At 31.1% G+C, this 22,078-nt stretch overlaps 1 protein-coding gene and 1 long non-coding RNA gene across 2 annotated transcripts; one reads left to right on the top strand and one right to left on the bottom strand.

Annotated features, from left to right (window-relative positions):
• The first annotated feature begins 15,544 nt into the window (after positions 1–15,544).
• LOC133687960 (uncharacterized) lies at positions 15,545–16,453 on the top strand. Its single transcript, XR_009841068.1, has 2 exons — positions 15,545–15,723; positions 15,974–16,453. It is a non-coding gene; the product is annotated as an uncharacterized LOC133687960 (long non-coding RNA).
• Positions 16,454–17,117: 664 nt separating this feature from the next.
• LOC133690112 (protein YIP4b-like) lies at positions 17,118–20,903 on the bottom strand. The gene is made up of 3 exons (XM_062110303.1): positions 20,204–20,903; positions 17,899–17,973; positions 17,118–17,648 (listed from the first exon to the last, which is right to left on the bottom strand). The coding sequence occupies exons 1-3, from the start codon at positions 20,720–20,722 to the stop codon at positions 17,388–17,390; spliced, it is 855 nt and encodes a 284-aa protein (XP_061966287.1). The 5' UTR covers positions 20,723–20,903; the 3' UTR covers positions 17,118–17,387.
• Positions 20,904–22,078: the final 1,175 nt, after the last annotated feature.

Raw genomic sequence — 22,078 nt, 5'->3', positions numbered from 1 at the left:
AATGTAGTCTGTGCACATCTGAGACAGTAAACTCGAGGAGGCCATGTACCATTTTTTTGCTTTGCAAAGTTCTCAAACCCTTGTAACTTAGATGTCCATGTATGCGATACCAAAATTGTGACAGATTCTGTGAGCTTGTGTGAAGACACTCATCATGTTGTTGCTAAAACATCATTTGTGATTGAGCAAGCATAATAAACATCCTATTTACACTCATGTTGGTCTTAATGATCAAGCCCTTGTAAGGGTGGTAGATCTTGCATACCCCTTCCTGAATCAAAATTACCAAGCCTTTCTTTTAAAGCTACCCTATGCTCAAGAGATTGTTCATGAGTTCTAGAACATAGTATACCTCAAACACAACATGATTGATTCCATTTAAGAGCAGCTTCACACTCTATTTGCCTATCATTTTCATCCTGGTGTTGTTTTCTAAACTGACCAATTGCTAGAAACTGTCATCAATCTCACTGAACATGGTTCTATCTTTACATATGTGATTGGAACACCCTGAATCAAGGAACCATGCATCTTTTCTTTTAGCTCTGTTCATCTCTACGTAAGACATCAATAGCATCTCATCCTCCTCATCAAGCTTGGCATAATTGGCTTTTTTGTTCCAAGAGAGGTATTCATACTAAAAGTGGCCTACTTTGTGACAGTGATAACATTTAATTGTAGCTTTATTAAAACTGGTACCACCACTGCCTCTTTCTCTGCCCTTATAAGCAATACGGCCTCGTCCTCTACATTTCCCTTCTTCAAATGCAACCTTAAAAACCTATTCTTCACCACTATTTTTCCGAAACTTATGCTCATACACAATTAAAAAGCTTTGAAGTTCATCCACAGAGAGATTATCAATATCTTTTGACTCTTCTATGCAGCAGACAATATAGTAAAATTTCTCTATGAGAATACGCAGAATTTTGTCCACGATCTTCACATCCTCTATCTCTTCTCCATAGACTCGCATCTTGTTTGCCACCGTCGTGACTATAGAAAAATACTATGTCACTCCTTCATCGGACTTCATCTCTAGGGTTTCAAATTCTTGTTGGAGAGCTTGAAGATGAGACTTCTTGACCCTTGTATTCCTTTATAACTTTTTTCTTTATGGTATCCCAAATATCTTTGGTAGTATCCTTTTTGAGAATGATGTCAAGAACTGTGCGATCGATGGCCTGAAAGAGGTAGCTCTTCACTTTGAGATCCTTTAGCTTCATCTCATCAATTTTCTTTCATTGTGCATCCGTCTGTACTAATCCACTCGCTGGCTAAACATAGCCACTCTCCACCAGCCCTTAAAACTCCTTCGAACGCAGAAAGTTTTTCATAAGCATGCTCTAATGATCATAATGGCTATCAAAGTGAGGAATGGATAGCCGCATAAAATTTTCATCACTGGACATCTCTCACACACACTTGTTTGAAATCACTCAAAGCTGCGACTTTTATTTTTCAGGCCGTAGTGGTAAGCTCTAATACCAGAATGTTGGGAAACTTTGATCACAAAATGAAAATAGAGCTCAACAATATTCTGGATGAATGATTTACCTTCTTATTAAATAAACTTAGTGTTATATAGCCTCACATTTAGCATTACATCCACTAACATGGTTAGCGTAAATTGACCACTAACAGTCCCAACTTTCCTTAAAGACCAGGGATTTATTAACAGAAACAAAGACTGAGTAAACAAAACTTGATAAACTCTTAAAAACAAGCAACAACATGTCAGACACTTTGCTCGTGGGTGCCCTAAGCTGAAGCATGTATAACCATGTTTAATTTCTTGCTTTGAATCTTTAGTTTCTTCCATGTATTTGTTGTTGAATCTAATTTTTTATGGATTATATACTCAGGAGCAATAGATTATGTCGCGAGAGATTGAATTGGGTTTGTAAAGTAATGTAGAATTCTAATCGGAAGTAGAAAGCTGTACAAGGGAACAAGTCTAGTGTTGACTTACGTGACATTGCCACTTATAAAATATTCATAAAAAAAACCAACCTTGTATCTCTATGATGTACTTTATTTTTTTGATATTTAACAAAGCTTATTTTTCGTTCTTGCCATGCTTAAGTTAGGCTTTCTTTTTTGCTTAGAGAATAATTATGTTGCGATGTATCTCAAAATAATTTTTTATGGTTGTTGTTATTTTATGGTTGATTTTCTAGTTTTGGATGTAAAATACTCAGGTTTTCTTGGTGAAATTGGGAAAGGCATAACAAGAGCTTTCAGGTGAGGTAATGCATGTTGGTGGAGGAGTGGCAATAATGCTCCAACGACATATTTTTTCCTCCTCTCTCTTTTCTCTCTTGTTTCCTCAAGATTCATGCTTGTCTGGCCAAAATTGAAAAATATCCTATCATTTTATCTTCATGTCAAATTTGGTCTCTATTCTTTTTATTATTATTTTTTCTTTGAAACATTTTTAAAATTGATTGTTTTTATCAATTTTGTCCTTGGGTTGGTTAAGAAGTAAGTTTCATGATTTTTGTTTGATAAGGTAATCCTAATCTCACAACCCAGGTCTTGGATTTAAAAGGTTAACCAATGTTGGCATTAGTTTTTTTTCTTACACTCATTTTCTTTTTTAATTTAATTCTTTAACATCGAACTGGTTGAAAATTGAGCTATATGATTTTCATTTCTTTCATTTCTTTGGGGTTATCCTAGACTAATGACCTAGGTTTTGGGTTTAATTGGTTAACTTGGTCTGACTTAGGTTTTTTTTTGGGTTATTGTTTTAAGATTGATATTTTCTCGATTTTATCCTTTAATATTTGGTTGATTTCATAATAGGGCTTCATGTTTTTTTTCTTCTTATTTTCCTTTCTATTAGGTTATTCTATTTGTATGATCCAACTTATAGGGTTTGATAACATGGATTTGATGATGCTTTAATTTTTTAGGTTTTTTTTTGTTAATTGATTTGTTTTGAACTCATCCTTATACATTTTGATTGTTAGGAATTGGGTATTATATATTTTTTTATTTTTTTCTATAGGGTTATTCCGGCCCCACAACCCGAGTCATGGTTCTTGTATTTGACTCGGGTTTTTTTTCTTTTTTTAATTTTATTTTTTAATATTAAATTGTATAAAAATTGAGATTTGTAACTATTATTTTTCTATTTGGCAAGTGTTTATTTTTGTGCATGTCATCATGATCACCTTTTCTTCTTTAATTCAATACATTTTTTATTATTGGGTTTTTATCACATGATTAAATAAAACTAGTTTATTTGACCCGGTTGTGTTTATGACCCGTGTCATAATTTTTTTTTAAACACACTAACAATACATAAATATTTTTTTTAATATTAAAATATAATTTAATCTTGCCGACAAAATAAAGCATGCCAACTATCTAGTAAATATCTATAAGCTTGATTGGAGATCACGTAAAGAACACATAAAAATAAAAACAAATCCCACAAATGCTTGGTCCATTTGAGTAGAAGATCTATGAAAAACTCATTTGCCTATTTACTATTTAGCATATTACTATCACCGATTATTTACCCTTGTTGTGGGGGAGTTTTTTAAATTTATTTTCATTTAATATTTTTACAATTAAATTAAATATTTGTTCAAAACATACAATTTAAATTATTTAAAAATATATATTTTATTAAATGAATTGTTCTTTTCTTATATAATCATTTTTTTATAATTATTTTATTCGTAACATGTTTTTTGAATTAAAAGTAAAGGAAATTAAAATGAATTATATAAAAATTCCAATAATTGAAAATAAGTATAAAATATATCTCTTCAATAACTAAAAAATTCTGTAGTTTTAATTTTAAAAAAAAGACAAATTTTGCATTATATTTAATGAAATAATATTTTACATATAATTTAAATTATTTTATCTATAATGATTCTTAATTAAATTTCTTAATAAAAAAAACTAATGAGTTGTCTAAAATTCCACACCCGCATGCCTGGACTTCCCCCTTGTTTAATAGAACAGACAATACTTTATATCCTTTCGTTTTTTTTAAAAAAACATATTAGCAAAGCAGATAATACGTCATTTATTAGTAATTATTTTTGGAAACCAGAGTTAGCCGGAAAGTCAGGGTCTAGAATCCCATGTCCCAAAAATTCAATTTCTATTTTTTCACTTGGAAATATTTAAAAAACACCAGAACACCTTTAAAAAAAGCCATTTTCAATATCAAAACACCATAAAATTGCTAAATAAATCCAAAATTAAATAGAATTAAAAAAAAACTAAGCCCCGATCTATTTATTTAAGGAGATAAAAGTTCGAAAACATCTAGTGCTACTCCTCTAATCAAGAGAAATCAAATAAAACCAATATCAGTTTTTTTTTATTGCCAGAATGTGGCTAAATGACTACTCTCTGTCGTTCCTGTTTTTAAACAACTTTTTCTTTCATTTTTCAAAATTAATGGATTAAAATGTAAAAGAAAAATAAAGTGTAGGACCTAAATATAAAATCTTAAAATTAAAAGCATAAAAAATGACCGCATGAAGAATTTGTGGACGGAATTAACTTTTTTCACATGAATTTGAAAAAAATCCTCTTTTGATTTTTTTCGGCTCTCAATCTTTCTTCTATTAATTGTTTTTAATAAATTAAAATATTATTTAATTAAATTAGCCTCTAATTCAATCATAAAATTTTACAAAACACCTTGAATTCTCAAGCACATTCAAAGATATGGAAATGTCAACAAATAAAATATCACTTAGAAGGATAAAATTAAAATAAAGTAAAGTAAAAGCTTTGGACTCGTATTCTTTAAAAGAAAAGTATTTTATCTTTTAATCAAAGACTTTGGTCAAACACGTAGAAATAGTCTATCTTTAAGAGATTTTCTTTCTAAAACACTTACTTGCAACATCACAATAATTAATTCAACAATATTATGATTCAGAACGTAAGAGTATAGATTAAAATATATCATATTCTTCTTCAATACAACAATTCAAAACAAACCATGGATAATATTAATTATGCTACAAAATTTAAGAATTTAGAATAAAATACATCTTTTATTTGATGAGAAACTTATAGTATACAAACGAAAGCGAGCAAAGCAAAAGGTAAACCATTGATATCTCTTTTTTGGTCTTAATTAATTTAATTTAGTATTTGAATTATTCTTACAAAATATATTCAATCCTCAATGTAAATAAAATAAATTAAGGTAAATTACAAAGAAGCATGCCATAAATGGCTTAAAAAGCATGCAATTAATTATTAACCTATATAAATAAAATATCTAGGGTGGGTTTGGTGTTCATGAAACTCCTTTTTCATTGCTTGATTTCTTGAGTTTTAACCTATTCATCAAATTGAAATGAAGAATGCGTTTTTAAAATCATTAAAAAATATAAATTAATCACAATTAACATGCAAGTTCATCTATTATAAAACCATCAATCATTTCTTTCAAGTTTTTTAAATTTTCATATTAGTCTAATTAAAGTCATGTTAATATATTTATAATTTAGAGACTAACTTGCATTTTTTAGGGTAAATGAATCAATTTGTCTTTATATAAGTAGACAAGTTCAAATAGGTCTATACCTTTTAAATTGTGTCAATTATATCCTTGTATTGTATGCAAATCTCTAATATGTCCTTTTTATTAAAAGTTCTCATCCAAATTAATAGAATTATATTTTTCATTCAAAGATTCTATTTATAAAAAAATGTAATAAAAATTGCTTAGAGTGTTTTAAGAAACTAACAGATTTCAAAATTAGTCAATCACAAAAAAATTTACAAATAATTTTTTTTAAAATTTTGTGGGAAAATAAAATTATATATATTCTTTTATAATTCAAAGATATTTTTTGAAATGAAAACTATAATTCTATCATTTGGATGAAAAAAATTTAATTAAATAATATATTGAAGAATTAAATACCATGTCAGGACAAAGATATATATATATATATAGTGATATAATGGAGACTTGTTTAGATCCAAAAAAATCATCCTAGTCTGATTTTTTAACCACTTTTCTAGTAATAAAAAACTAGTTAAGTAAATGATGTATTGTTTATCTTAGCAGATAATATATCATTTACTTTTTTAAAAAAAAAAAAGAGCAAGAAAATATCATTCTCTTCTTCATTTGTTTATCTTAGCAGATAATATATCATTTACTTTTTTTTTAAAAAAAAAAAGGGCAAGAAAATGTCATTCTCTTCTTATGCATAAAAAAGAAGAAGCTAGATGTACATGTTTGAGCCGAGCCCGTGAACTTTTTATTAAATGAGTTAAGCGCATAAGGACACCCGAATCCAGGTGCCTCCCCTTCTTATATTAAGCTCATAATACATTTTTTATTTGTTTTCATGGAAATAAATAACTTTAAAGTATATTAAAAATATTATTTTAAGAATAAAATTATATGTTTTTTAATAAAATTACCTACAGATTCCCTTAGAGTCCTTTTAATTTTTTTTTGTCAAATTAACTATAATTAAAATTGCTTTTTTTTTTTTCTGTGGACTGCACAATACAGTCTACAATAAAGATTGAACAATTTTTTTATGCTTTTAACAGTGGACTGCATAGTGCAGTCTACAGTGAAAAAACAGATGCCTTTAGTTTTTTTTTCTTTTTAATTAATATAATTTTTGTTTACTTTAGTTTGTTAATGTTAATTTTTTTTTCTATTTAGTTATCAAATTTTCATGACATGGATCCTGAGTTTTACGGGTTAATCCGGATTTTTTTTGCTAATTTTTCCTTTTCATTTAATTTTTTTCATTTAATTTAGTTTGGTTAATGTTAATTTTTTTTAATTTAGTTATTAAACTTTCATGACATAAATCTCAGGTTTGACGGGTTAATCCAGCTAATTATGGGTTAACCTGTAAATTTTCTTTCCTATTGAGTTATCAAACTTTCATGACATGAATCTCAAGTTTGACGGGTTAACTTGGTTTGAAGGGTTAACCCAGTTCATTCAGTTTTTTTTCTTCATTAGTTTTTTTTTCATGTAGATTTTTTTTCTTTGTTTTTTTCTTTTAAATTAATCTTTTTTGTTTAATAGTTTTTTTTTTTTGCTTTTTTCTTTCTTTTTCATTTTTTTTAAAATTTAGTTTGTTAATAGTAAATTTGTTTCTATTTAGTTATCAAACTTTCATGACACGGATCCCAGGTTTTACGGGTTAACTTGGTTTGACGGGTTAACCTAATTAATTCAGATTTTTTTATTTTTTTTATTAGTTTTTTTTTTCCTGTAGGTTTTTTTCCTTTGTTTTTTTCTTTTTAATTAATCATTTTTTCTTTAATTTAGTTCATTAATATTAATTTTTTTCTATTTATTTATCACACTCTCATGACATGAATCCCAAGTTTAACGGGTTAACCTGATTTAGCGGATTAGCCCAATTGATTCATTTTTTTTTCTTTTTCTTCATTTGCTTTTCCTTCCAATTTTATTTTTTAATATTATAACTATAACTAAAATAGATGTGGATTGCACTGTGCAAATTCATAATGAAAGGCAAATGTCTTTTAGTTATATATATTTTTTGTTTTTTTTCTTTTAAATTAAAATTTTTTTGTTTAATTTAGTTTGTTAATATTAAATTTTTTTCTATTTAGTTATTACACTCTCATGACATGGATCCCAAGTTTGACAAATTAACCTGGTATGGTGGGTTAACCCAGTTGATTCAGATTTTTTTCTTTTTCTTAATTTGTTTGTTTTCTTTTAATGTCATCTTTTAATATCGATTTGATTGGGAATTAAAATTCGTAATTTGTTTTGTTTAATTTTCATTAGATTATCGTAATCTCATGAGAGGATTTTATTGTACCCCTCCTCGCAAAGCACTATTCATTGGAATAGTGCTTTGCTTTTTTTTTTTCTTTTCAATTAATCCTTTTTTTTGATTAATTTTATTCTTTAGTATTAATTTTTTTCTATTTAGTTATTATATTTTCATGACATGACCTTGCAGCCAAACCTACATCCAAGGCTTTTGGGTCTGATGTTGCAGCCAAACCCAAGGTTCTTGAACTTGGCGTTGCAGCCAGATCAACTTAAACTTGAGTAATGCAAGTTTAATATTATTATTATTATAAAAAATAATATTATGTGTATTATAAATATTATTATTTTTATTATAATGAATATTGCTAATATAATAATTAATAATTTTGAAAAAAATATTATTATTTATAGGTTTTTTTTTGCTTTTTTCTTTTTAATTAATTAATTTTGTTTAATTTAGCTTATTAATATTAATTTTTTTCTATTTAGTTATCACACTCTCATGACATGGATCCCAAGTTTGACGAGTTAACCTAGTTTGACGGGTTAAACCAGTTTATTCAGATTTTTTTTCTTTTTCTTAAGTGGTTTTTTATTTCAATTTTATCTTTTAATATTGATTTGATTAAGAATTAAATTTTATAATTTGTTTTGTTTACTGTTTTTTAGATTATTGTGATCTTATGAGGGGATTTTACTGTACCTCTCCTCGCAAAGCACTATTCATTGGAATAATGCTTTGCTTTATTGTTTTTTTCTTTTTAATTAATATATTTTTTTAATTTCACTCTGTAATATTTTTTTTATTTTTAATTATCACACTTTTATGATATAACCTTACAGCCAAACCTACATCCAAGGCTCTGGGTTTGTTGTTGTAGCCAAATTCACTTAAACTTGGGTCATGCAAGTTTAATAATATTTTTAATATTATAAATATTATTTTTGGATCAGACATTGCAGACATACCCAATACTTTTAGGCAAGGTTGTTAAAATCGCGATTTTGACACGGCACGGAAAGTACTAAACAAACTCGGATCGTAAAAACGGATCGTAAAATTGTAAAATCGTAAGGAATTTTAAAATACATTAATAAAAATTCATGCTTCAAATAAAAATTCATACATAATTTAAATAACTTTTCATTAGCTAATAATTAACAAATTTAAAACAAATAATCTGCTGGTGTGTCATGTAAACTAAAACCAGCTTCATTGCCTTCATCTTCCTCATTATTCCTCAGACATTCATCAGTATCATTAGCATCAAGAGGATTACTAGTGTCACTACTAGTACTAACACCAATATTATGAGCATTAGTGCTGCTACTAGTACCAACACCAATATCATCAATTTGAATCTTCAAATCATCTTCAGTACCATGACTCTTCATTCCATCATCATTAGGAATTTCTTCTTCATCACTTCATCTTCATTACTATTTTGTCTTCGTGTTGCACTATCAATAGCACCAAGCAAATCAATGTTTGAATGTTTTTCTCCCTCGGTTATCCAATCATTATCAGATGAAAGATCATCTTCTACACCAAAATCATCAGCTTGCTTTTTGACTTGATTATTATTCAATTTCAAATTGCACATTACAAATACCAAGTCATTTATTTTTCTCTAGTGCAAACGATTTCTTCGTTTTGTATGAACCTAAATAAACAATTCAAATTGATATGATTTTTATCAAATATTTCAACATTTAAAATAATAAAATAAAAAAAACTTACCATTTCAAATGCACTCCAATTACGCTCACATCCAGATGAAGTACAAGTCAAGCTTATAACTTGATTGCAAACCTTTGTAATTCTGGACATTCATCCCCATAAGAATCCCACCATTGAGCTGGAGTTTTTTTATCTCTAGCTGTCTTGGCAGCCTAAATGCAAAACAACCATTTTGCATCCTTGAATGATTCAAGTTGCAAGTCAATTTTGCACCTTTCACTTGCATTAGGCACCATCCTTTCTAAGCATTGATATAATCCAATTTTAATGTTGGCATTAACCTTAAAATTGGGATTATAATGATAATGATGATTCAAATAATAAGCTGCTGCATGTAAGGGTCTGTGGAGTTGAAGTTCCCATCTTGCATCAACAATATTCCATATAGGTATATAACTATATAAAAAAATAAAAAAAATATCATTACTTTATATACGACATTCATATTAATAAATGACAACATTTGAAATAAAAATTAGCAAGATATATACCTTTTTTTCATAGAACCAAAATTCACTTGTATCTTCTCTTTTGCTTCATCCATTGCTTTTTATATAAAACCCATAGCTGGTTTCTCATCAGAATCAACTAATCGAAGAACTTTAATTAGAGGAAATGCTGCCTTAATACATATAGTAACATCATGCCAAAACCTGCTGTCCAAAACACAATTTTGAATTCGTTTCCCTTCTTCTATTCTTGCAAACCTACATGAACTCCACTGTTTAGAAGTAAACATGGTCATCAACTGCATTTTATGATCATTCAAACATTCCAGAGTCAAATATACAGTAGCAAATCGAGTGGCAGCAGGCCTAATCAAATCCCTTCCTTTCGTAAAGTGCCTTAGCATGGAAATAAGAATAGTTCTTGAATAAATATATGAGGTGATTCTCCTCCCTTTAGCAATAGTTACTTGATGAACCTCTAACTTCTTCTCAAAATCCTCTAATATCAAGTCAATACAATGGGCAGCACATGGTGTTAAAAAAAACTCTTTCTTTTTTCCATTAATAATTGTCTCGTTGCCTTATAATTTGCAGCATTATTGGTGATTACTTGGAAAACATTTTCCTCCCCAATCCTCTCCACAATGGTATCTAACATCTAAAATACCCTATCAGCAGTCTTGGACATATAAGAAGTATCCACTGATGACAAAAAAACCATCCCTTTAGGACTATTAACCAAAAAGTTTCAAATACAATGTCTTTTTTTATCCGTCTATCCATCAGACATTATTGAACAACCAGTTTTTTTCCATTCTAGCTTGTATTCCTCAAGCAAATTCATTGTTTGATCCACTTCTTGCTTCAAATACTTCTCTCTAATATCATATTAGGATGGAGGCTTGAAATCTAGCCCATGCTTTGCAACCAATTCAAGTGCCTTAAGAAACTCAGGGTTTTTTACACAATTAAATGGAATTGCACTAGTGTAAAAAAACCTTACAATTTGTCGACATGCTTCTTCTCTAATATCTTTTTTTAGCAATTGATTTAGGGTTGTTTGTGTACTTCCACTCCCACTAGCTACTCTCTTTCCTTTGTCCTTGAAGCTAATTTCTTTTATTTCATCATCATCATCCTCATTTACACTATATTGAAAGACCTTTCTTTTCTTTTCAGTTGCTTCTAGATTTTTCACCAAAACACGTAAAATCATCTGCTTAACATTTTCTGGTACTTGTTGACATGACTTAACATCCTTATGAGTGCAAGCCAAATGTTGTTTAAAACGAAAAATACCTCCACTAATAATTTTTTGACAATACTTGCACTGAACTTTTCTAGAATTCTTATCAATATCTATCCCATGTTGCCATCCCACATCAAGCCTATGACCAGAAGAATTTTTTTCTAGATGCCATAAGTTCAACAATTCAAGAATCAATTCAAATCAGCCCTGTAATCAATCCAAACATTTTATAACAGGTTACAAACTTGATTTTAGTACACACTCAGCAGCAGAAGCAATGCAGCAACAGAATACTAATTGATTGAACAGAATACATAATGCAAGAACAGTTTACCGAAATATGCATTTATATCATCTTTCTTAGCAATTCACATGAATCACATTGAATAATGTAATACCAAGTAAACAATAAATAAATGAAAGCAATTATAAAGCATTAAAGAAAAGATCATATATTCAGAGAGAAGTATTGAATTGACTTAGAATTCATATATATAATCGAAATCAAGCTTTAAAATATTTAATACATAAAATCAAAGTTGAATAAGATCTCAACAATTGTTTTATAAGCTTGGTGATGTTTACGAATAGTTTTATATTACAATCTCTACTCTCTAACACGTGGAATGGCAACACCTATTTCTACTATAAATCCATTCATCACAAAATCACAAATCACAACTCAGCAGCAGCAGCAATGCAGCATTGAATCTAAAATAGAGTCACACACACGCATGATTAAATTTGAATCTAAAATTCACAAGCAAACTCTCAACAATAGACATTAGACAGACTAACAGAGTCACAGAAACTTTGAATCAAAATATTAATCTTTAACAATTAACATCATTAAACTGTAAAGAAACGGACATGGTAAGAAACTAAGAAGCTTACCTCTATTCTAAGCAATGAGCACCGAGGCTGAGCAGATGCAGATCAATATTGCAGTCAAGGTTGGAGCTTGCGAATTCAATCAAAGAAGTACCAGTGAATATTAACATCAAAGTAAGAAACAACAGGGAAAAAGAGACGTAGGTAGTTATCGATAGAGAAGAGAGAACCGGTGAATTTTTGTAGGAGATGAAACAAGAAAACAGAGTAACTTACCTGGTGAAGAATGGAGAGACGCCGTTGTTATTGTGTGGACTCTAGTTCTCACGGTGACTGCTGAAAAGGACGTCGTCGATGGTGGAAAAATAAAAAAGATGAGGGGTGAGGGCTGTTGTGGAGGTGGATGGTGGTTGATTGTTGACTGAGAGAAAGAGATTAAGAGACTGAGTGGCTGAGGATTTCGATTTTAGGGATTTTTTATGTTCTGATTCTTTGATTTTTGAATGTGAATGGTGAATCTGAAGAGAAGAGAGAAGACTGATTGTTTCAGTGAAATGTCAAATGTGAATTGCTTTTGATTTAGTAAAGCCAATAGGCAGATGACACTTGGCAGCTGAATTGCATCTTTATTTCCTGTGGGCAAACTCGTTCAATCGGGTGTAAAATTGTGATTTTATCCGATTTTAACGATTTTATCCGATTTTGACCCGATTTTACCCGATTCCGAGTTTTATAGACGATTTAGCACGTAAAGTCTACATTAACTCGTAAAAACGTACGATTTTACGAGTTGAATCGCGATTTTAACAACCTTGCTCTTAGATATAGCTTTGCAGAAAAATCTGTCACTCTTAAATCTTCACTTTTTTACATATTTTTTTGCAAAAAAATTTAACCCACGACACATTATAGCCATCTTTTATGGAGATTTGAACCGACCGGCTCCACTCCACTCCACTGCTACTTCACCCCCTGTGCTCCTGGAGAAAAGCCTCGGGCTGTAAAAACATGCTATCTGATGCCCCATGCATGCAATCTTTAACAAGGAAATGGATACCTTGAATCGGAAGCCTTTATTTCTTTCAAGGATTCGGAGTGTCAAAATTATTTCCATGCACAGTCTTTGACAAGGAAATTGGTAAGACTGTAACATGAAATTTGTTGCCATTTGTTTTTTTTTGGCCAGTTTTTGTCTTATTCCTGTCAGCCCACAAATGTCATTCTGGGTCTACAAATAACAGCCAAGTGACAGTAACATAATTCCCCCCTTTCCTTGCCCCCTCATTGACTGCCCTTTATCTTGTATAATATAAAGGAAGATGGAGGCCAGTCAAAGGGCCAAAATTTCTGAATGTTCTAGCTCTCTGTACGTACTGCCCTCAACGTTTGTAGTTACTTCTCAATGAATTCTTATAAACAAGCTAATGATTTATTTATTGACAATTTTCTAATTTGTTATCTCTGTTTAAAAGAAGAAATTAAAAAAAAAAAGAGTAAAATATATCTGATGCTTTCTTTATATAGAATGATTTGTTTATAACATATAGCGGTCTCCCAATGCCGTTGTGGTCAAAGATTGGCAGACGAAAGTTGAGAAATTCATTCAAGCATTCCCATGAAATAATGCTAATTAGTTAAAAAAAAGCCATTGAATTTCAACATCTCAATAATTCTTTCTTCTAGTTGAGCCAGGAAATGGATTTGCCGTGCGTATTTATTTTGAAAAAAAATATTGTCTACCTTCTCTACCTATTTATTATATCACTTTTTACTTGAAAATACAATAATTTTAATATATTGATGTATGAAAACAAAAATCTTTTTATTTTAATTTATTATTTACACTGTTTGTTTTTTTGTTTTAAAAACGTTTTTGAAAAAAATTAAATTTTTTTATTTGTTTTAAAATAATATTTTTTTGATGTTTTTAGATTATTTTGATGTGTTGATATTAAAAATAATTTTTAAAAAATAAAAAAATATATTATTTTAATATATTTTTAAATAAAAAATATTTTAAAAAGCAATCAAAATCATATTATTAAAATATATAAGACGGTTCCGCAAGCCATCATCCACTGGGGCAGTGGCGGCGAAAGCAAAACATTTTTATTTATTTTTATTTTTTTATTTAGAATGCTGGACGCAATATATTATTTCAACAAGGCATATTGTTGATAATAATTGATTCTACGAGAAAGAAAGAAAATATAATAACCATTGTCTACGACAATATTACACCTTTTCACAAGACCATTTATTAATTTTAGTATCATAGTCAAGATAAGATTATTACCAATAAATACTATTTCCGGTGAGGAGATCCATTGTTCATTCGAACATTGGCTTTCTTTTTTTAGTTCCTAAGATCTTTTATGCTCTCGTCCTTTAATTTTCTTTTTTTTATTTGCTACTTTAACATTACTTTAATTTGAGATTATTCATTATGATTTATTTATCATAACCATATATAGAGATTTCGAGATGTTGAAGAAGCACTTCATTACTTTGTTGATGTTTAATTTTATAAAATAAAATTTAATATCATTCATTTAAAATAATTAAAGTTTAGGAGATTAAAATTAAGTCTTAGATAAATATTAAGTTTTTTTTTTTTGCTAATATTAAAAACTAATTTATACGATGAGAGAAAGAGTTGTGTTTTTTTTTCTGTCACTCAACTTCTTTTCTCTTAATCTATTCATTATGATTTTATTTGAAATTTAAATTTATTTAATTAAATAAAGAGTTCTCGTAATGTCAAGAAAAAATTTAAAGCACTTGATTCATGCCCGGTTTAGCAAAATCAAAATTACAACTAAAGTAATTATAGTAAATTAGGGTGTACAACCAAGCCAACTAGATTTTTGCACGGATCACACGCTACATTCAAACAACATGTGTAGCCTCCTCTAATGGTAAAAAATAGTTACACACGAGGCTTGCAGCTCAGTGGTCATGGCAGGCTTCGCCCTGCCTATGCGTCCTGAGTTCGAGTCCTCGAGTGTACCCGCACTTGAGGGTTTAGCTGCTGTGGTCAATTCGTGTGACTTGTTCCGCCCCCGTCCCGGGTTCGACCCTCTATGTGTACGCCTGTCACCCCCGCGGTGCCTTACATGCTCCTGGGCTTGCAGGATGTCCAGCGGGCCGTGGGGAATAGTCGTGGTGCGCGTAAGCTGGCCCGGATACCCCACGTAAATCAAAAAAAAAAAAAAAAAAAAATAGTCGTCCACGATAACATTTGAAGCATCGCGTCTAGTCCTCTCCATTAAGGTGATGCGTTTCTATTTATGGTCGGCGTTTAGGTGGCGACGATATATATATATATATATTTATATTTCATCTCCCCGAGATTTGTGCTGTCCAGTAAAAGTTAAAAGGTGTCCAATATTACATCCATTGTGTAAGCTGTAACTTATTCGGGCCATAAGATTTTTGGGCATATTATAGCTGCTATGGGCTCTTAATTGACCTGAGCTTTAGAACCCGAGCCCAAAATAAACAACACAACAGAACAGGCTCGGCAGTCAGCAGCACTCTTTCACTATTTCTTCTTCTTCCAATGCTTAATTAGCAGAAGCAAGCAAGCATCCATCTCAATTTGCAGTGACAGAAGGAAAGAAATGAAGCCTGATTCACTCACCTCCCATTTCTCTCTTTCTTCACACTCGTAAGGCCCCCCCCCCTCTCTCTCTCTCTTGAATTTATTGATTCATTTCTATGCTTTTTCTTGATTGCTGGTTAATTGGGCTCGCTTTTTACTCATTTTCTTGCTTTCCCTTTTCTTTAATTTTCAGCCTGTCTCTTCTTTGTTTCTTTTATGTGGTGGGAAGAATGAATGAAATGAATGAATTCTCTGTATACTGTATGTGGCTTGTTTACTGCCTATGACACTCTGTTTTATTTATTTTTTCCTGTAGTTTAAATGTGTAGGACCTTGTTGACTCGATGAATATTAGCTATTCTCTCTAATGAAGAATGTAAATGTTTCCCTCCTAGTACCCCCTTGCTTCTGAAAGTGAGAGTTGGTTTCTGGCATCCGTAACATTTATCAATGCAGTCTGTGTCTCTCTGCTGAAGATTAGCCATTATCAAACCACCCTTTATTGAGCTGCTACTGGTAGAGATTGAATCCCATAACCTCCATGCCGCGATGGGTATTTTTCAAGCTGGTAGCCCACATATTCATGCTTGTACATGTACATGAATAATCTTTGTATTTTCCCGACAATACACAGCAACATTGACTTCGCAAGCTCAGTAGTTGGATGCGCTTGTATCTTTGTATTTTCTCGACAATCTCGAACTTGTTCTAGGCTTCTAAATAATCTTAGAATCATTCTGTCACCTTTTAATTCTGAGATATTATTAAAGAAACTTAATCTTTCATCCAAATCAAATGATTACAGTACATGAGATTTGCATAAGTTAAGCTCCCCTCTTGTTTTCCCATAATTTTAAACGATGTTATTTAGTGTTTAACGAAGTGGAAATTCTATCAGAAAATAGCACCTTTATGCTGATAATCATGTACGATCAGCATATATTCTTTTAATGTTTTAGTTTTGGGATGACGATTTGATTTACCTAACTATTTTATTCATTTTTTGCTGTATGGAAAGATGAATGAAGTAATGGAATGAACAGAACAAAACAGTGAACTTGAATTAGCATTTTAAGCCTAAAGGAAAAGTTTAGAGTTTCAATATATATATATAGCATAACTAGATCTATCTCCTTGCAGTGTGATTAACAAATCACAAGTTCCAAACTAGAATCTACCACAAGGGATTCTTGCGTACTCTCTCTCTCTCTCTCTCTCTCTCTCTGAAGATAAAAGGAATATTATGTTCCTAATGTCGCGAAACTCCAGCTTCCACAATGCCATTTAAAAAAGGCCCCATAGGCATTTTTAAGTTTCTCTGCATTCTTCTCTTTTTAAATCTTGACTTGATAATACAAACTTTAAGCAAAAAGGGAAAAATCAACTACAGAACGTTCAGTAATGGAATTTTTGTGACAGTAACAGCTGTCATCTTTAGAAGCAGCATAAAAAATGGCAGGTTAAAAAAAAATAAAAAATTTCCCTTCAGGACCTTAGGAACCTCTCAGACACCGTTTTCAGAAATGACATTAAGCAGGGTACATAACCATATCAAAGTTTCATACTCTACTATATAACATCTGGCAGATTGAATCTCCAAACATGTGAAGTCAAAAAGGGTAAAAAAATGGAGCTACATGAGCAGAAAATTAACCACCATGTAAAGTTCCTATGTACTGCTGTGAGTTTAATTGTTTATGAAAATTCCAACAATGGGAGTTGCTTATGCATTAATCAATGGCGATGATGAGAAAACCAACTGATACGTACATGAGAAATACAGGGTAAAGTGCAAGTGCCTTTCTTCTTGGGTTTACAGCTGAACTCATGAAAGGATAGGCAGCCCACGAGCTCCAAGCCAGTGTCACAAATACCACAATCACTTTTATTATTACATTGTCCTTCAACATGCAGATGAAAGCTCCAATGTCTAGAGGAAAGAGACAGTAACCCAGGAGGCTCAGGCTTTGGAAGAAAATTATGTGTCCACCCTGTAACATCAAAGATGGAAATCACTTGCGATGTTGCATGTGGCAGGCTTTTAAATTACCATAATTTGAACATATATATTGAATTTCTCCATTCTATGCAACGCTAACGTTTGACCAAATATAAACTGGCAATATATCAGAGAAATTAAAGCTAGCTAATGTGTTCAATCCTGTGGGGTGTAAGAGCATACACACACACGGATTTGTGTGATTGTGCTTCGTGGAAAGGGCAGGATAAAGAAGCTATTACCAGCAGCAGAACATTCAGTGTCAAGATTACAGCACCAGCTGCGAGCAGTGCAAATGCAACGGCAAAAACCTCAGACTGGAAAATGACATGAAAAATGTTAGAACTGAACAAAAACTTGCAGCATTTTGCTCTAATAACAAATCTAATGTTCCTTTGAAAAGTAAAGAAAACATCGAGCAAGACGGGCAGCTAAAATCATCAATCCAGAGTGGGATAATATTAGTTTCTCAATATACATAGAACATGCTTCATTCATAACTGTCCATTTCTAGATCTTGCAAGAACATCAAGGTCAACTTCAGCATTGCACAAAAACTGAAACATGAGAAGACATGCACAGAGACAGAAAATGAAAGGAAATCACAACTCAACACCAAAATCACATATCAGCACTTAAATCCCAACTGAACTTTCTGATTGATCTAGCACATTCTGCCTTGGGTATAATAACTAATCAACATATACAAAGTCTGGAAGCATTGCAAGGCATTGGCCAAATTGCAGGCATAAATATCAAATCATTGAATGTTCATGCAGTTGTTTTGGCCTTGCTTTTTGGTAACCATACAATTGCTTCAGTGCCACCTTGTAACAACTATGGATTCGTTTGACCTTGTTGTTGGTTGGCCTGTGATGACCACACAGCAATTGATTAGCAATCATTCAAACACTATGTGAACACCACAAATAAGTTTTGTGACCACCACATAGCAAGGACAAAGCCAAGACGTTTGATAATGTTGCTATTTGTCACCACACAATAGCTTATATAGCATACGATGAAAAGTTGATCCAGGAAAGCAGGAAAAAGGGCTATTTCTCTGTTTGTCACAACAGTTATATAGCCATCACACAGTAACCAACACCAGCAACAAACAAACCCAAAAAAAGTTTAACTTAGAGCTGCTTGGATCTCTTTTTTTAAAATTAGTATCAAACACTATTTTACATTTATTTTGCGTCAGAAAACCTATGATTCCATTTCATTTATTCTCTTTTTGATTAAAAGAAAAAAGATTTTACAGTATTTTGATAGTTTTCAATTTAATAGGCATGAGATGGATTTCTGTCATTTTGTTTTAATGTTTTCTGGTCTTATTATGCAATCATAGTTAATTTAGGGTCTGAATTTCCATGTTTTCTATCTAGAGTCAAAAGTCTTTAAAGAATTAGGAAGACCTAACGAAGTCCATAAATTATTCTTAACTAATTAGATGTTCTACTCCAGGGATGAAAAAAATGCTTCGCAGAAGTTTTATAAGCTTTCTAGCCATCCTTCAGATTGTGTGATGCAATCCTGATACTAAGATATCTGATGAGACATTTAGGTACCTTCAAATTAATCCAGGCATAAAACCCAGAATATTTTTTTATTCTAGAAAAACCAACAAAAATTCAGACCTATTTTCACTTCCTTCAAACCCTACTTTTACAACCCTCAACAATTTCACAATCAATTGGCATAAACATGAAACCACAAAGCACAATTCACTTTTCATGAAACAATTTACAGCACTCGGTGTTCCTGTTGTCAGGCACAAATTTCATTTTTCTCTGTTTTTGATCGCTCAAAATTAAACATCTTGGTTCTTCAAACTACCAATTAGTTAACCATTGCAATCCTTTAGAGTCTTATAAGAATGTATTAAAATGCATTGTACACTGTCAAGAGTGTTTACATCTTGGTCTCAACCATCACAGAATGCACTGCATGGTAAACAATATTAAAAATTTTATCTTTAATGCATACATTTTCCACAAATCCACCAGAAAGGGACTAAATAAGTAAAGTTACCACACTGAAAAACCTATTATGATGCAATGCTATGACGTATGCAACACAAACTCAGTGTTTTCCTGCAACATTTAACAAAGTAACAATAACATGCAGACATTTTTATTAATTTTAGGTGACCTTTTTTTAAAAACTATAGCCCTCACGCTTGAAATAATGGACATTACAATAACAAAACGGCTGCTGCGATTGTTACGGATGCAATTAACATGTCCCATTATATGACAGTGGCTAAATGCCGCAGTGCATTCAGATCATATTATGTGCCTGGGAGCCACAAATTCTAAAGCCAACATTGCTACCTCATCTCTCCAAACTATAGTTAAATATATCAGGACCCATCATCTATCTCTGCCTTATCAATTCCTTCAAAACCGCATTAATTTGTAAGGAATAAAAAAAAATGACTAAAAAGCTTACATTCCTACTAATTCCCATTCTTCAACTCTCACAGGCATCAAAAATTATCCTAAAGAGTTAAAAATAAATAAATAAATAAATTTTACTAACCTTTTTAACAGAAGCGGACCAAGAAAGAGTGAGTCCTAAGAAGACGATGAAGAAAAAGGGACCCCACAAATCCCAGTCTCTCAAGGCCTTACCCGGATCTTCACGATACGGGTTTGGAAACACAACCAGCTTCAAATTACTCATAATCCTAGACAGATCTCTTTTTATCGTATCCCAAACTGGCTCCGTCAACGTATTCGGAAGGGACCCGAACCCGGTAGCAGCAATATTACCACCGGAAGAGTTACCAGTGCTAGGTGGCAGAGGAGGTAGAGGGGCGGAGGGGACAGCAGATGGCGGTTTTTGAAGAGTGGGGAGCTTTGCTTGAGCTGGAGGTGGAGGAAGATTGGATTGGATGAATGGAGATGAGGATACGGGTATTCGGGGCGGGCTTGGTGGACGGGCAGGTAGGACTGTTGAAGGACTGGATTGGATGGAGGAGTTGATTAGGTTCTCGATCTCGTCGATGTCTGATTGGGAAGATGCGTGGAGAGGGATCGTGTCGCTGTTGTGCGACATTTTTTTTTTTTGGTTATTTTCCGGAAAAATGTGTTGGTAGTTTTGTTTTCGCGGGAAAGTGATGGAAAATTGGGGAGTTTTTTTCCAGATCTGATGGTGAGTTAAGCAGAGGATCTGAGAGGGGATTTGGTGTTTTATGGATCTTGAAGGTTTTTGTTCGTATTTTTAGAGGTTGATAAACGTCGTCGTTATGATATTGACGAGAAAGATAAATTAATGTTTGATGGTGGATACGCTTTTTGTCACGCTTGATTTCTTAAGATTTAAGAATTGAAAGAATAGAATTTTGATATTTTAAATGAAATTAATTGTTTTATTTTTTTTAATGTAAAATTAACTCTACTTGCAATAAATTTAATTTATTACTTACTACATCAAAACTTTTAGACCTCATTTACTGATATTGGAGGTTGCTTTATTTTTTTACATTTTTTTAAAAATATTTATTTTTTACATTTTAATCCATTTTTTTTCAATTTTGTCCTTTAACATTTACTTAATTTTGAATTTATCTTTATAAGTTGTTTTAGTTCGTTTTTAATGAAGTTACTGTAATCTCAGACAAATATTTTGACATTTGATTTGTGTTTGATTTGCGCTTGATTTTATAAATATTTTTTTATTGTATAATTAAATAAAAAATATTTTAAAAAAAAAAAACCAAAGTTCTCAAACCCAGTGTAGTCCACAACTTGGATCATGGATTTGACATGTTAAATAATAAAGTCTAAGATGATCCAATATATTATCTTTTTAATATTAAAAAATAAAATCATCTTGATTTTTTTAAAGTCAAACCATGTTTTTTGTTGATTTTCTGAATTACCTTGTGATCTGCTAAGTCGACTAGATAACGTTAGAACAACTTCTACATGTTTAATTGTAAACCTAAGCATGTCAAGGCATCAAGTAAAGAAGTTTCAAGGTTGATATATTAGATCAGGTTTAATAATAATATCAAATAGTTCCTTACGATTTGAATATATTTTTTTATGCTCAATTCTTTTTTATTCAAGTCGTTGCTTAGCGCAAACCTCTAAACTAGTATTATCTAAAAATAATGGTTAGTTTTTCTTAATTATATTATAATTTAAAATCATTGTATTACTATTAACATTAAATAAAAACTATAAGAAGATGGACTTTTACTAAACATTGTTTGTTAATTGTAGAAATGTCATTATTGTAAGTTCTTACAGTTGCTGACATTTTCTTTTATATAATTTTTTGGGCTCCAGCTATGGCTTCTTTACTAGCATATATATGTTTCTTACCTTTATTTTTATCCATGTGAAAAAAATAATTTCTTTTATTAATTGAAAAATACCTAAACCTTTTCTTTACTTTCATTTTCTA

Source organism: Populus nigra, chromosome 3, assembly GCF_951802175.1.
Source record: "Populus nigra chromosome 3, ddPopNigr1.1, whole genome shotgun sequence".
Lineage (NCBI taxonomy): Eukaryota > Viridiplantae > Streptophyta > Magnoliopsida > Malpighiales > Salicaceae > Populus > Populus nigra.
This window is presented reverse-complemented; position numbering and strand designations above follow the sequence as displayed.